General features: G+C 42.0%; 1 protein-coding gene across 5 annotated transcripts in view; it reads left to right on the top strand.

Moving 5' to 3' along the window:
- Sec31a (SEC31 homolog A, COPII coat complex component) overlaps positions 1-15,590 on the top strand; it is a 59,474-nt gene that overhangs the window by 18,827 nt on the left and 25,057 nt on the right. For all 5 annotated transcript variants that reach the window (XM_026785074.1, XM_026785073.1, XM_026785072.1 and 2 more), the window contains exons 8-18: positions 2,556-2,655; positions 4,893-5,054; positions 5,214-5,366; positions 5,590-5,826; positions 6,276-6,350; positions 7,986-8,024; positions 8,477-8,554; positions 11,661-11,736; positions 12,219-12,397; positions 13,264-13,390; positions 14,240-14,385. In XM_026785074.1, the coding sequence (XP_026640875.1) occupies positions 2,556-2,655; positions 4,893-5,054; positions 5,214-5,366; positions 5,590-5,826; positions 6,276-6,350; positions 7,986-8,024; positions 8,477-8,554; positions 11,661-11,736; positions 12,219-12,397; positions 13,264-13,390; positions 14,240-14,385 (1,372 nt within the window). The remainder of the gene's footprint in view (positions 1-2,555; positions 2,656-4,892; positions 5,055-5,213; positions 5,367-5,589; positions 5,827-6,275; positions 6,351-7,985; positions 8,025-8,476; positions 8,555-11,660; positions 11,737-12,218; positions 12,398-13,263; positions 13,391-14,239; positions 14,386-15,590) is intronic.

The raw sequence follows: 15,590 nt of genomic DNA, 5'->3' as shown, positions 1-15,590 counted from the left end.
GTCTCGAACTCACAGAGATCCGCCTGCCTCTGCCTCCCAAGTGCTGGGATTAAAGGCGTGCACCACCACCGCCAGGCAATATTTTTCTTATTTTATTTAAGATTGAGTGTATTAATGTATACAGTAAAACACACGAAATTCTCACCTGTTTTAATTGCTTTCTTATCGCTGGGAAAATACACACAACCAAGGCAACTTATAAAAGAAAGCATTTAGTTGGGGGCTTCTTCAGTTTCAGAGGCAAGTCCATGACGATCATGGTGAGGAGTGTGGCAGCAGGTATGGTGCTGGAGCAGGGGCTGAGCGCTCACACCTGATCCTTAGACAGCAGGCTGGGCCTGACCTCAAAGCCTACCCCAGTGTTAAACCTTCTCCAACAAGACAACACGTCCTAATCCTTCCCAGATGGTTCCTACAGTTGGGGACCTTTTATTCAGACATGAGCCTGTGGGGGCCATTCTCATCCAAACCACTACACTAACTGCAAGAAACTTGCATTATAGAAGGAAGACAGATAACTCTTCCATAACAGACAGTGTGCAACCCTTGTACATGGCACCTTAATCAATCCTCATAACAGAATAACTGGAGAAACTGCTGTTGCATGTCTTACAGGCCAGAAATTGAAGGTTAAACTTGTCCAAAGTCAGCCCAAACACTGATCTCAGAGTTTTTACCACAGAGCTTGGGAATGGGCCATCATAATTTAGCAAAGCCCAGTGCTAAATGACAGAAATAATCTCTAGTTGGCAGTTTTCTTGTGCTAATAAGTGGTAGATTACTTGATTATTTGGTCTCTTCCAGCCTTATAATTCTGTTTCTTTAAAATCTGACCTTATATATTAATGATAGCATAATATATAATTTATTGAGCTGGAGAGATAACTCAGTAGTTAAGAACACTTGTTGCTCTTCCAGAGGACCTGAGTTTATTTCCCAGCACCCAAATAGCAGCTCACAATCTGTAACTCTAGCTTCAGGGGAGTCTGATGCTCCTGCACTCTCATGCACACGCACGTGAGTGCGTACACACATAATTTAAAAACATTTTTTTCTAAATGAACAAACTTTGGCTATTAGTTGTTGTATTGTTGCTGTGTCAAAGATCAAACTCAGGACCTTGTATATACTAAGCAAGTGTTTACCACTGAGCAAAATACTCAGACCTCTAATTATATGCTCTTAAGAAATATCCAAACTTAATTTTGCTTTCTCATAGAATCTCTTGAGTAATATAGGTATGAATATAGAAAAGACGAAATGATTAATGCTCACTCTCTCTAAATGAGTATAGAAGATTGTGTGTGCGGGGGGAGGTGCAGGCATGTTTGTGTCAGCCAGAAGTCATGCCTGATGGCTTTCTGAGCATTCCTCAGCCATGCAGTTTTGAGACACTGAGCTATCAGGTGAGCTCTGTGGGTCTGCCTTTCTCCATCCGCAGATGGGATTACAAATGTGTGCTCCCATCCCTGGCTTTGTGTGCATGTGAGTGTGGGTGTGGGGCCTGGACCCGCTCCACATGCTGTGGAGGTCAGTGTTACCTCTCACGGAACCCAGGGACTGACCCAGGTCATAGGCCATTACCTGCGAGCCATCTCAGTGGTCTGTCTGTATGGCATCTATGTGGTTGTGTGTATGGCAAGCACCTCACTACTGAGCCGTCTTCCTATCCAAGGATTACACTGTGCATAGCCCAAGGATACACTGTATTTCCGCTATATTGACATAAAAATATCCCTTTAATATAGTGATTTATAAAACCATGTTTCTAGACTTCAGAGCTTAATATTTCTTTAAAAAATATCTAAATTTTTCTTTTCACTATACTTGATAAAGACTACTTCCTGGTAACAGAAGCCAAAAACAGGACTGCGGATGGAGGTTGGCAGGAGAGCGCTGGCCTCCCACCTATGAGGTTTAGTTTGATTTGTTTTGAGACAGGATTTGTCTATATGTAGACCAGGTTGGACTGAAACTCCCAGAGATCCATTTGGTCCTGTCATATGAGTCTGGGATTAAAGGTTTGCGCTGCCCGCATCACCCAGCTCTATGAGGGGTTTTTATCCATGAGCTTTCTCATAACACCCAGCCTGGGACCAAGTACTCCACAGTCCGTGTTGTTGGGCACTCACTCTCATTTCTGCCCCTCTGCACTGCGCATAGTGTTGAACAGCCTGTGTCTTTGTAGCACACATGTTCCTGAGTTACTGTGAGTCATACTCAGGCCAGCCGTCTGGGCGTCTCCTGGGCCTGCACAGCAGTGATTGGAAATTTGTTTTCCTCAAGATTGAACATTTCAGCGAGGCGGTGATGGCACACGCCTTTAACCCCAGTACTTGAGAGGCAGGGGCAGGTGAATCTCTGTGAGTTCGAGGCCAGCCTGGTCTACAAGAGCTAGTTCCAAGACAGGCTCCAAAGCTACAGAGAAACCCTGTCTTGGGATTGAGCATTTCCTCATCTTTTTGTGGTCTCCCAAAACAGTTTGAACTAGTAAGCGGACTAGCATGCGACTGTATCTTGTTCTCACTTGTTCCTCTCTCCCACTGTTTCTATAGGGGAATTTTGGCAATTGCTTGGAGCATGGCCGATCCTGAGTTGTTACTAAGCTGTGGAAAAGATGCTAAGATTCTGTGCTCCAACCCTAACACTGGAGAGGTAGGACGAGGAACGCTTCAACTTCTCAGCACTCATGACACTTTATTTCCATTTTATCAGCCATTTCCATATGGTTTTAAGGCCACAATTGTAATTAAGCCCACTGGAGGAAGCTCTGAGATGCTGACCCATCAGATCTCTGTCAGGAATATTCTCCGGCTCATGTCCTTCAATGTTTAAAATTAGTCTTTCAAGCCGGGCGGTGGTGGTGCACGCCTTTAATCCCAGCACTCGGGAGGCAGAGGCAGGCGGATCTCTGTGAGTTCGAGACCAGCCTGGTTTATAAGAGCTAGTTCCAGGACAGGCTCCAAAGCCACAGAGAAACCCTGTCTTGAAAAACCAAAAAAAAAAATAAAAAAATAAAAAATAAAATAAAATTAGTCTTTCTCTGTTGGGACATAGTCTAGCTACAGCCTTTTAAAAAAATGATTTATTTTTATTATATGTGCATTGGTGTTTTGCCTGCATGTGTGCCTGTGTGAGGGTGTTGGACTTGGAGTTACAAACAGTTATGGCTGCCATGTTGGAGCTGGGAACTGAACCCAGGTCATCTGGAAGAGCAGCCAGTGCGCTCATCTGCTGAGCCATCTCTTCAGACCCTAGTTACAGCCTTATACCCTTTGCCTTTCCTCTATTAAAGTGTATTATTGCAGGTGCTTTTGTAGATGTTTTGATGCTAGGCGTGTGGCTCAAAAGTCAAGCAGTTGCTTGTTAGCTTGTGAAAGTCCTAGGCTTCATTTCCAGCCCCATTAAAAACAAACAAACAAAACCCCACAGTCTTCCAGCTGGCAAGATGGCTCAGCAGTAAAGTCTGGGAACCTGAGTTTGATTCCTGGAACCCACATGAACAGGATGCAGTGGGTTCTCCTGCAGTGAGACAGGAAGCAGGACCGTCTAGATGCTCATGAGTCAGCCATGGCAGAGAACTGACTCCTGAAAGTTGTCCTCTGCATGTGTACTGTAACATATGCCGCCACACTTACCCATCACACACACACAGAGGAATAAATGAAAACCAAAAAAAATGTTTTAATAGGTTTTGTTCTTTTAGCTGTTGAACATTGAACTTAGGGCCTCGAGTAGCTTTATTTTCAATTTCGTGTGTGTGTGCATATGTTCATGTCCAAGTGCATGAGCACTTAGTGCCTATGACCTGGCTGAGAAATCGATAGTGTGCCTTTGTTAGTTGTGTCTCTGTGGATTTTCTGAGACGGAGTCTCATTGACCTCCCTGAGTGGCTGGTCAGCTAATGCAGTAGTCCCCTGCCTCTGCATCCCCAGCTGTCTGTAGCGAGTACCGGACCTGAATTTCCCTGTGGCTGCAGGAACTTGACCTGCAGACCTCATGCTTGCATGGCACACATTTTACACATGGCACTGTCTCCCTGGCCCTGTAAGAGCGTTTGTAAAGTTTTCCTGTGTTCTCTTCCTTCTGTAGGAAACTTAGAGGAGCTTTTGTTAAGATTCTTCAATAAGAAGAATGAGATAGGGGCTGGCAAGATGGCTCAGTGGTTAAGAGCATTGCCTGCTCTTCTGAAGGTCCTGAGTTCAATTCCCAGCAACCACATGGTGGCTCACAACCATCTGTAATGAGATCTGGTGCCCTCTTCTTCTGGCCTGCAGGCTTAATATATATATATATATATATATATATATTTTTTTTAAAGAAGAATGAGATAGGCATGTTTTCTTTTGTGGCTAAAAGCCAGATTTGTCACTGAGTTCTTTCTAACTTTGGTTTAAAGTTTGGTTTTCAAATGACCTAATTATAGTTCTTTGGATCTTGCCATGCCTAAGCAGTTGAAAACAGTAGCACTAGAATTTGATAAAATGTTCTGGCCTTTCCAGCTTGTTTCCTCCTGCCATTTTAGGAAAAGAAATACTGACTAGCATTCCTGTTACAGTGGACCATCCCAGGGACACTGCACCGTAGCGGTGGGCCGTCCCAGGGACACTGCACCGTAGCGGTGGGCCGTCCCAGGGACACTGCACCGTAGCGGTGGACTGTCCCGGGGACCAATACTGCACCGTAGCAGTGGGCCATTCCAGGGACCAATACTGCACTGTGGCGGTGTACTGTCCCGGGGACCACTACACTTTAAGAAGAACTCGCCATTGGTTTTCTTAGCTAAAGCCTTTTTAAAGCAAATGTTCAGCTGTTCTTACTGCCAACATTACTTATTTGGTTATCCTCTGGCTGCACCTTTTTCTAACTTGTGTTTATTTATGTTGGACTAGGTATTGTATGAACTTCCTACCAACACACAGTGGTGCTTTGACATCCAGTGGTGTCCTCGAAATCCTGCTGTCCTGTCAGCTGCTTCCTTTGATGGACGGATCAGTGTTTATTCTATCATGGGAGGGAGCATAGACGGTTTAAGGCAAAAACAAGTTGACAAGGTAATAGGAGTATTCAGGCTTTTATAACTGAGAAAAATATCCGCCTTGTATAATTCCTTTTCAATGCTGCTCTGCTGGATAATTGACACTTCTATGTATGATTTGAAAAACTGCAACTTAGTTTATGTAGGTGACTAACTCATACTTCTTTGAAAATAGCTTTCATCATCTTTTGGGAATCTCGATCCCTTCGGCACAGGACAGCCCCTTCCTCCGTTACAAATCCCACAGCAGACCACTCAGCACAGCATAGTGCTCCCCCTGAAGAAGCCACCCAAGTGGGTCCGAAGGCCTGTCGGTGCCTCCTTCTCAGTAGGTGGATTTCGTTTTTATGGTTCAGTGTGGCATATTAGCCGAGACATTGTGGGGCAGCACAAAGGACATTGCGTCCAGGGCGCCTTGTGAAAACTGGAAAGAACAGTTGGAGGTGGGGAGGTTTCAGAGATCTCCATACAGTTCTTTATTTTGCCAGGCTTATAGTACGTTCACTTTGGGGGCACGGTTTAGTGGCTGATGCGTTTGTTTCTTCTCACAGTTTGGAGGGAAACTGGTGACTTTTGAGCATGCTAAAGTGCAGCCTCAGCAGGGAGCGGAGCCGCAGCAGCAGCGGCAGCACGTGTTCATCAGTCAGGTGGTGACGGAGAAGGACTTCCTGAGCCGCTCGGAGCAGCTGCAGCAGGTTGTGCAGTCCCAGAGCTTCACCAGTTACTGCCAGAGGAAGATCGATGCGTCTCAGACTGAGTTTGAGAAGAATGTGTGGTCCTTCTTGAAGGTGAAGTTGGGTTTATTAATTTCTGTTTCTGCATGTCTTCGTGCATGCTCCTTTTACAGCGAGCGCATTCACCTACTCAGCCATCCCTCTGGCCCTAAGGTCGGTTTTATTTCATTACTGGTAACTGTTCCTATGATAATCTTAAGTCTGTCTTCCTTCTGAAGACATAGTATGACTTCAGGAATGCATGACGAAATTCAAGAAACCCAAGCTGGGCACAGTAACAGACCCCTGTAGTGTGCACAAACCAGCACTCACGCATATACACGCTTGCATATCTAAAAAGTCAGTTGTGAAAGCTAAGTTCTTTTTGCACCATGAATTTTCAGGATTTTTATAGACTTTAGATTTTTTTTTTTTTAGTAATTTGATTTAGAATTTAGTCAGTTCTTAGAAAAACTAGGTTTTAAGTATAGGTCTTTGTTTGAGGCTTGTGTCTCTTCTTACAGGTAAACTTTGAGGACGACTCTCGTGGGAAATACCTCGAGCTTCTCGGCTACAAGAGAGAAGATCTGGGGAAGAAGGTAAACACACAGACGCTCCTGTGCTGTGTGGGGGCTGTCTGTCTATAGAGTTCTCACGGCTGTTCTCAAATCAGTCACAGACAACGTTTTCAGTGGGAAACTCCACTTCGGCCAGAACCACCTTTACTTCAGCCACTGTCAGCGATAGTTTGTCACACACACCGGGGTGTTTATTAAGGTGTGTCACAGTGGCCTGGCAGTGGGAGGGTGGCGGGGACGGTTTAAGGGAAGAACACTGTCAGGACAACTGCGCTCTTCAGCCTCGCTAGACTGATGCCATAGCTTGAAACTTTTTTTTTTAATATTTATTTATTTATTATGGACACACTATTCTGTTTGCATATATGTCTGTAGGCCAGAAGAGGACACCAGACCTCATTACATATGGTTGTGAGCCACTATGTGGTTGCTGGGAATCGAACTCGGGTCTTTTGGAAGAGCATGCAATGCTCTTAACCACTGAGCCATCTCTCCAGCCCGAAACTTTTGTTTTTGAGACAGAGTTTCTCTGTTTAGTCCTGGCTGACGTGGATCAATCTGTACACCAGGTTGACCTCAAACTCAGAGATCTGCCTTTTCTTTTTCCTGAGTGTTGGGATTGAAGACGTGTGCCAGGCTACCACTGCCCAGCTAGCATGAAATTCTTAAATGGCTTATTGTTGACCAGTAACAGGTATCTGGAGGATGAATTTTTGTCACTAAGTAAACAAGGTCTAAGTAGTTTGCTTCGTAGTTTAACTTTTGAAAGAAAGAATTCCCTTTTTGAAAGAGAAAAACCACATTAGCGTTTTGTAGTCTTCATGTGTCAGTGCTGACGTCAGCATCAGTAGCAGCAAAAACGGTGAAAGAGCCTCAAGAACTCTGTCCTGTTCTCAGACCCTTCACCTCTGTTGATGGAAACTAAAGCTTCCTGTAGCATTGCACAGCTGCCTGAATGGCACGGGCTGCTTCTGCTGCTCCTCTGAGGGCAGCCACACTGCTAGTGTCTTTGCTTACTCCTTTAAAGTGTTAGGGTTTATTTGATTTCCTTATTAGCCGTAACTCCTTGATGCTCTGATTTTTCTAAGTTTTCAGAAGAAAACTTAAAATTTTGCTTGTATGTCTGAAAGCAAAACAATTAGGAAATACAATCATTATCAAAATACTTCTAAAACAATTCATTCTATATTGAGTACCTGAGGACATCTTTTTAAAACTTGTAAGCCAGGTGTACAAACAAGTCTTTAACCCTAGCACTCAGGAGGCAGAGCCAATAAATCACCATGAGTTCCAGGCCAGCCAGGGTGACATAGTGAGGTCCTGTCTTAGAAAACAAAACAATAAGAAAAAAAATTAACAAGCAAACAAGCAATGATTTATAGTTATTAAAACAACAAGGTCCAAGAACATGTTTCTTTCAAGGTTGATTGTATGTTAGATAGCAGAGCTGAAGATCATCTGGACACTAGAATCCCCTGTAAATGGAGCCAGAACCAGTGAGAACCAGCTGTGCACAGGTGTCTTGCTCTTCCTAAACACATACTTCCCCTGATAGGAACTTTTGTGGGGTTTGGCTGAAAATGGAGTAAAGCCGAACCTTGCTGTACACCCTGAATAGAATTGTGTTTAGTAGGTGAGTTGTTGTTTTTCTTTCAGATTGCTTTGGCCTTGAACAAAGTGGATGGATCTGATGTGGTAAGAAGGCCTTTAAACATAGCTTTCTCCTGAGAGTTTGGTTAGATCCTCACAAGAAGGGTAGTTTGAGGAGATGATCTGTTTTGTGCCTACTGATTTAGAAAATACCAGTTCCAAGTATTTTAGTAAGTTTATAATTCTCATCTTAAGTTTAGCTGGTAAAGCATGTCTTTTGGTATATTTGAACTTCTTAAAAGGGAAAACTGAACCGATGTCTGTTCAGATAAGGTAAATCGCTTGTATGTCATGTGACATTTGGTAGCTAAAAGGGAAGGTGGTGGTAGTGATCGTTCCTGCTTTCCTTTTAATGTTGTTTCTGGGGTAAACTTGCCAGGTTGGTGCTTGCAATCAAGCTCTGGATGTGGTTGGTTGGGTCTTTGTCTCTCTTGTTACTAATAACCTTTTAATGCTACTTTCTTCACCTCCCTCTGTGATTGTTTTATGTACCAAAGGCTCTTAAAGACCCTGACCAAGTAGCACAGAGTGATGGGGAGGAGAGCCCCGCTGCTGGAGAGCAGCTCTTGGGAGAGGTACTTATTTTTATTATATTGGACAATTATGTGATAATTGTGTATCTCACATGAAAATATGGACTTTTTTTGACTACTTGTTGTCAATTATGTTTGAATGCATTTTTTCTCAGGTGTTTTAAGGGTAAGAGAGTCTATTTATCTTGCCTAACAGCAGTATCTCTGCACCCTAGTTCTTTGGCCCAGGTTCTTATTACTATGTCTTAAAATTAGTGGTAGATGTGAGATTTCCTTAATGGGGTCAGATGGCTGCCAGTATGCTAAACTGACAGAGATTTACTCAAATGCAATTGCTGTGCATGTCAAGTTAATGGGTTTTTTTTTTTTTTGACACTTTGATTTGTATAGCCCACTCTCAGTGATAGATGCTTCTAAATTGGTCCTGAACTGGGACACAGCAAAGAATATTTTGTAAAACTAAGCTAATTGTGATGACTTAACTATTAGTGTGTCTTTAGCTGTGCTTGGTAATTTCTATAACTAATTGAAAAGAGACCTTGAATACAGAGCTGTGTCATTAATTTATTTCCTTGTGACTCTCTCTTTCTCCCCCCAACTAACAACTAATTCCATAGTTTACTTTTCTTGCTTTCTATTTTATTTCATCTTGGAAAATTAATCAAGTTCTTATGTCTTATCTAATCTTTGACTTTTCCTTTGCCTTTTATGGTAGGGGACTATCTTGACTATGGAATGCTTATAAATAATTCATAAACATATTGGACTGCTGTAAAGTGATTATGAATTATATTTTCTATTAAAATCAATCTCCCAGAATTTAATAAGGAAATAGAGAACACTGTAAAATCTTGCTAAAATTTTGAACTAGTTTTGGAGATACTTAGGAAAATTATAGATACCTGCAAGGGTATTCATTTCTGTATATTAACTATGTATCATCAAATTAAAGTCTATTTGTTTATGTACTCATGAAATAATAGGTGATAAAATACTTAGCAAACAGTAGTCATTGCATATTGTGAAGGCTTGAAACAAACTGTGTGTAAGGGGAGAAAATTTTCCCTTTGGTCTTGATGATACTGTTAAGTAAAAAAGTAAGAAGAAAGGCGCAAGAAATCCAGTTAGGTCAAATCAAACCAAATCAAAATGCCCATCGTTTTATTAAGTAAGACACTCTTGGGTGGCTGAGCGCATGGTGGGGAGACAGGAAAGCAGGGAGCACTTTACAGACCCTAAAACCACATGTTTCTTCTCTGGGAATCCCACTTAAATACCCTGTGGGAGTGGTCAGGACCTGGCATGCTGGGATTTGGAGTCCAGACCAAAGCAACTCCCAGGCCAGGGAGGCTGGTATGGATGCCAGGGGTTGGGGGCTACGCTCCCAACTTAACAGATACTATTTGCTTTTCAGATATGGTACCTTGTACATTCAAGGTTTTCAGTACGTAAGAAATTAAGCATTTGGGGCCCTACTTGTCTCTCAGGAGTTCATAAGTAAAGGTGTGTTAACTGTATATAGAAAGCACGTTTGAAATGGGAAGATTGTGCTATTTGTGTCGTCCTAGGGGTTGAACCCAGGGCCTCACGCACCCCAGGTCCGTGTATCCATACCTGGTGTGCGTCTCTAGCCTGAAAGTGTCATTCTGTAAATTTAGGAAACAGAGGTAGTGAGGATGGGTGAAGAATGTGAATGCCAGCACTTTCCTAAGGGGAGAAGGAATAGGGTAAAGTGTTACCTAAGTCTTAGATGAGCCAGTGCTGTTCTCTGCACAGAATGACTCAGCTTTCACAGTCAGATGTGTGGGCAGAACAAATGTCTGCATGAACGTTTGAGTTCATATCGGATAACTTTGTTTTCATTTCAGAAGAAAGGCTTGGGATGTCTGTACAGAGTCTTCATAAAGCTGATTATTTTTAATCTGGAAATCTAAGAAGTTTTGAATTTCAGATCATTTTGTATACTAGACTTTTTCTTTTAGGCCACCAGCCAGCTCCCAAATCATGACACAGAGACTTCTTACTAGTTACGAATGCTCTGCCTAGCTTGCTAGCTCTTTTACATTAAATTCACCTGTTTCTCTTTAGCGGCCTTCTGCCTCAGGGCTTATACTTCTCTTTCCTGCTGTACGTCTTCTACCGCTCCTCACGTCTGACTGGCGTCTTGCTCTGGACGTGGGCCTCTCTTTCTCCCTTGTTCTCTTCTTTCCTTGAGCCTAGATTTCTCCTCCTATTTCTTGTCTCTGACAGCCCCATTTATCCTTTCTCTGCCTCCCTATTGGCTGTTCAGCTCTTTATTAGACCAAACAGGTGCCTTATGTTGTCATGGTGAAACAGCAACACATCTTCTCATAATTAAACAAATGCAGTTTAAACCGATGTGACACACCTTTATATAGGGTGATATTCAACAGCATATACAGATGTGACATTCTTTACATCGTTAAACAAGTGCAGCCAAAACAAGTATAACACACAGTTAAAGTAATATTCCACAGCAATTTCGTATTTAGATTTTGAATTGAGTCACTCAGTTTGTAACTTTTGGTGTGTGTGTGTGTGTGTGTGTGTGTGTGTGTGTGTGTGTGTGTATTGTCAGACTTTGTGCTGTTCAATATATAACTAATTTAAAGGAAAATGAAATGTATGATTTAATTTGGTTTATTCAAAAACATTCAAATGGTTAAAACAGTGTTTATACTGCTTTGTTGTTGTTCTTTGTGGCTTTGGAGACCAACCCTACTTGCGAGAGACATGTACTCTGTAACTGAACCATACAAAACTCTAGGCTTGCTGTACTTTTGTACTGAGGACACCAAGGGATTTTTTTTTTTGTGATTCAGCTTGGACAGAAAGATTTTATAGCCAAACCTATAGACACTATAATTAAAAATATGTATATTTTGCATTTTGAAGCCACTCAAAGTTGGGGGATCTGAAAAATGTTCCTTACTTTTGACAGCAACTTTTCAGGTCTCTGTGACGAGTGTGGACACTTGATTTGGTGTTTCAGATGACTGGGTTTTATTCATGTCTCATGGGAACTCATGCCTTGGAAGTCCAAGGTTCTACACGTAGATTGGGACATTTTGAAACAGCTTGTTTCAGCTTCATTTTGGCTAAATTGCTGCCTTTTTCATCTCTTTAGCAAATTAAAGAGGAAAAACAGGAGTCTGATTTTCTGCCTTCAGCTGGAGGGACGTTTAACATCTCCGTCAGTGGAGGTAAGTGCTGTTGGCTTTGACTGAAATCTCTTGTAGCCATAAGGAATCAGTGAAAACAATGCACTGTTGCTTTTTGCTTTTACAAGAGGTCTCTGTAGATGAGGGGTTTTGAGCTCCCAAGACCTAGGAGCTAAGTTATGTGCCAGTAGACATCACTAGAAAGGTAGCATCATGCTGGGCAGGGGGAAGAGAGAACTTTTGTCACTTATGGTCTAACCAGTGTCTTGAAAATGCTGATGAGTTCTGACACACCTAAGTGATCTTTACTAATACAAATAAGTTACTATATATACATTCTGATCCATTTCCATAGCTTCTGTAAATAGTGACAGTTTATTTTAAAAATGTCATCTGTTAGTAATAAAAAATTAGCATTGTGTTCTCCATTTGCCTGTGTATAAAACCTGGTGTGCACAGTTTTCTAGTAATTGTTTTTAGTAGCAGACTCTTTTTAACTTGGATGTTGTGTTTCTTTGTTGCAGATATTGATGGATTAATTACTCGGGCTTTGCTGACTGGCAATTTTGAGAGTGCGGTTGACCTTTGTTTACATGATAACCGAATGGCTGATGCTATTATATTAGCCATAGCAGGTGGACAAGAACTCTTGGCTCAAACACAAAAAAAATACTTTGCAAAATCTCAAAGCAAAATTACCAGGGTATGTTACTTTTTAAAGTAAATAGTAGCAGAGAAACACATACACTCATATACATATATACTTTAAAAATGTTTTCTTTTAGCCAGGTGTGGTGGAACACACCTTTAATCTCCACACTGAAGAGACAGAGGCAGGTGGGTCTCTGGGTTAGAGGACAGCCAGAGACACACAAACCCTGTCTTCAAACCCTGCCCCTGGCCAAAAAAAATTATTTTTCAGATGGTGGATCTTGTTATTAGCTCAGGCTTTCCCCAATCTTCAGTTCTTCTGCCCTAACCTCATAAACATTAGAATTACACACTTTTTATCATTCTGATTATGGAGGTAGTATCCTAGTGTTATAGATAATTAAGATACAAAAATTAGCAAAGAATTAAATTCTTTCACCCAGAAATAGTTGTTTGTGCTTTGATGTGATAAAATTCCAGTATTTTGATTCCCTTCTAGAGGTTTAGTCTAAAAAACGCAAGGTAAAAGTTTTAGTTGTGTCTTAACTGTGTTACGAAGTTCGTGTCCGTCTTTCCAGACCTTTCTGTGGACAGTCAAGATCACATGTACGTGTGTGTGTCATTTTTCTTGTAGACACTGTCATGGTGCAAGCTTCTGCGTTGTTAGGGAATATTAGAAAGATCTGTAGTTATTCTACAATAGTATAATCAGGATATATTATGTCACTGTTTACGATTGTTTGGGCTCGTTTTAATGCTTTCCTCATAGACAAACAACATTGTTTTATATGGTGATTGAAACCTTTGTTTTGCCTAAAGATTTGAACAGAGTTTTGATCATTCGGTTACTAGACATGACGATTAGACAGTTCGGTCTCGTGTGTAATAAAGACGTCGTTTTCTGCTTCCCTTTTCAAGCTCATCACTGCTGTGGTGATGAAAAACTGGAAGGAGATTGTTGAGTCCTGTGATCTGAAAAACTGGAGAGAGGCCCTCGCTGCAGTGTTGACTTATGCTAAACCGGATGAATTCTCAGCCCTGTGTGGTAAGAAGCCTCACATGTGACTGTTACATAGGTGGCAGGGTGCGTTGCACAGTTAAGGAGTTTTACTAGAAATCTTTGCGTGTCTAATCTCAAGTAAGAATTATAAAATACAAAGATGCAGTGCCTGCTGCTAACTGCTCAATTGTTTAGCATATTCAAGACTGTGAATTTGATTCTCAGTAAGAAGAGACAGACAAGACAGACAGAAGAAGGGAGAACAGAGAAAATGTGTCATTTAGAGATCGTATGTTCAGTGGTAATGGTTTTGGGTAAACCAGAATATAAATTTTGCCTCTGCTACTTACAAGCTGTGTGACCCAGAAAAGATCATTTTCTAAGCCTCATTTTTTCATCTGTAATTAGCACATATGCAGTTCTCAATAAATGTTAGTTGGGATCAACTAGTAATGGTAACGGTTAGGTAAGATTGATCATTAGAGGCCAGGGCTAACTTTGTGCCTTAGGAAACAAGCTTGCTTGCTGGCATGGATGTTCATTATATTTTTCCGGATTTTTGTATCTGTAGTACATTTGTAGTGTATTTAGCCACCACTGACAATGTATTCTATATGTGCTACTCAAATTTTCCCCCTTATTGTTTCTTCTGATGTTCTTGATGGAAAGCAGTTCTGTAGTTAGAGGTAGAGTCTTACACAGTATATGATATGCTGTCCACCTCCGTTTATTTAACAGCCAAATAGTCACTGAGCATTTAGAGCACTTGTGCCTTTTTTCTGGTTCTTACTGATTGTAAAATTTCGTCCATGCCTCTGGAAATGCCACGGAGCTGCTTGCAACCTCATACACAGTGAAGTGGGTGCCATCTTACCTTGTTCTCTTGATTGACAGATCTCTTGGGAGCCAGGCTTGAGAGTGAAGGAGACAGCCTCCTGCAGGCTCAGGCGTGCCTCTGCTATATTTGTGCGGGGAATGTAGAGAAATTGGTTGCTTGTTGGACAAAAGCTCAAGATGGTAGCAATCCTTTGTCTCTCCAGGTTAGTATTTCTTTTTTTTTAAAAAAATATTTATTTTTTTATTATATATACAATATTCTGTCTGTGTGTATGCCTGCACACCAGAAGAGGGCACCAGACCCCATTACAGATGGTTGTGAGCCACCATGTGGTTGCTGGGAATTGAACTCAGGACCTTTGGAAGAACAGGCAATGCTCTTAACCTCTGAGCCATCTCTCCAGCCCCAGGTTAGTATTTCTGAACAGCGATGCTGACATTTCAGTGTCTTCTCACCCACTTAGGATTACGTTGGAGATGCTTCTGTCCGAGAACCTTGTTGCTTTCGTCGTTTAGGAGATCTTTGGTTGGATCATCGTGTGTTTATTGTTATCTTTAAAGAAGCCAGGTGTGACGTGATGGCTTGTAAGATGTGGCAGCTGTCAGGTCCCATCATGTTCTGCAGTCACCAGGGCCAGGAGGTAGCAGAGTATTGAAAGTAGCTCAGAGTTTACCTGCTTTCTCTCAGACTCCTTCTCCCTCTGGCAGAGAGCAATAGTGAGGCCTGGGAAGCAGGAGGCATCCCAGTATCGAGGAGAACATTTATGATCAGAGACCATGAAGTACAGAATGTAGGAACTCAGGTTAGAATCACTACTCAGACTAGAAAGTCAAACTGTGGGAACCATGTAGCTTCAACTTTTCCTTAAACAGTTAGTGGGTGAAGTCTTTGGATATTTCAATATAGTAGTTTTTCTCTCTGGATAAACATTTTATCCATAGAGTCAGTGTTTTAAAGATCATTCTTATGAGACTAAAAGTCAGGTTTAAAAAAAAAAAAGCAAGCTTTTCCTTTCAAGTGTTCCTGAGAAGAAAGTGTATTTCTCCTGCACACTCCCTCCTCCCATCACAAGGCTCGCTCCCCAAGAACAGCTCCGTTGCTTTGCCACAGCGTGTATCAGTCAGCTCTGCATTATTGTCATGAAATGGCTGGACAATTAGCTTCTACCAAAAAAGGGTTTTATTTGGGCTCATGGTTTGGAAATTCTAAGGTTGGGTGGCCATGGCCTCGGGCTCTGGCAAGGGCAGCATAGGAGGTCATGACTGAGCTGCAGAGAGCAGAAGAGCAACAGAGGGCAACCTTGGCGCACAGTCCCCTCCAGGGGTACTCATAGTGACCTAAGGCCCCGCCAGCCTTGGGAGGAATGTTTAACTTGAGCAAGCGGTGAGTCCCTGTGGAGGTCATGTG

This window comes from Microtus ochrogaster, linkage group LG1 (assembly GCF_000317375.1).
Source record: "Microtus ochrogaster isolate Prairie Vole_2 linkage group LG1, MicOch1.0, whole genome shotgun sequence".
In the NCBI taxonomy this organism is placed as follows: domain Eukaryota; kingdom Metazoa; phylum Chordata; class Mammalia; order Rodentia; family Cricetidae; genus Microtus; species Microtus ochrogaster.
This window is presented reverse-complemented; position numbering and strand designations above follow the sequence as displayed.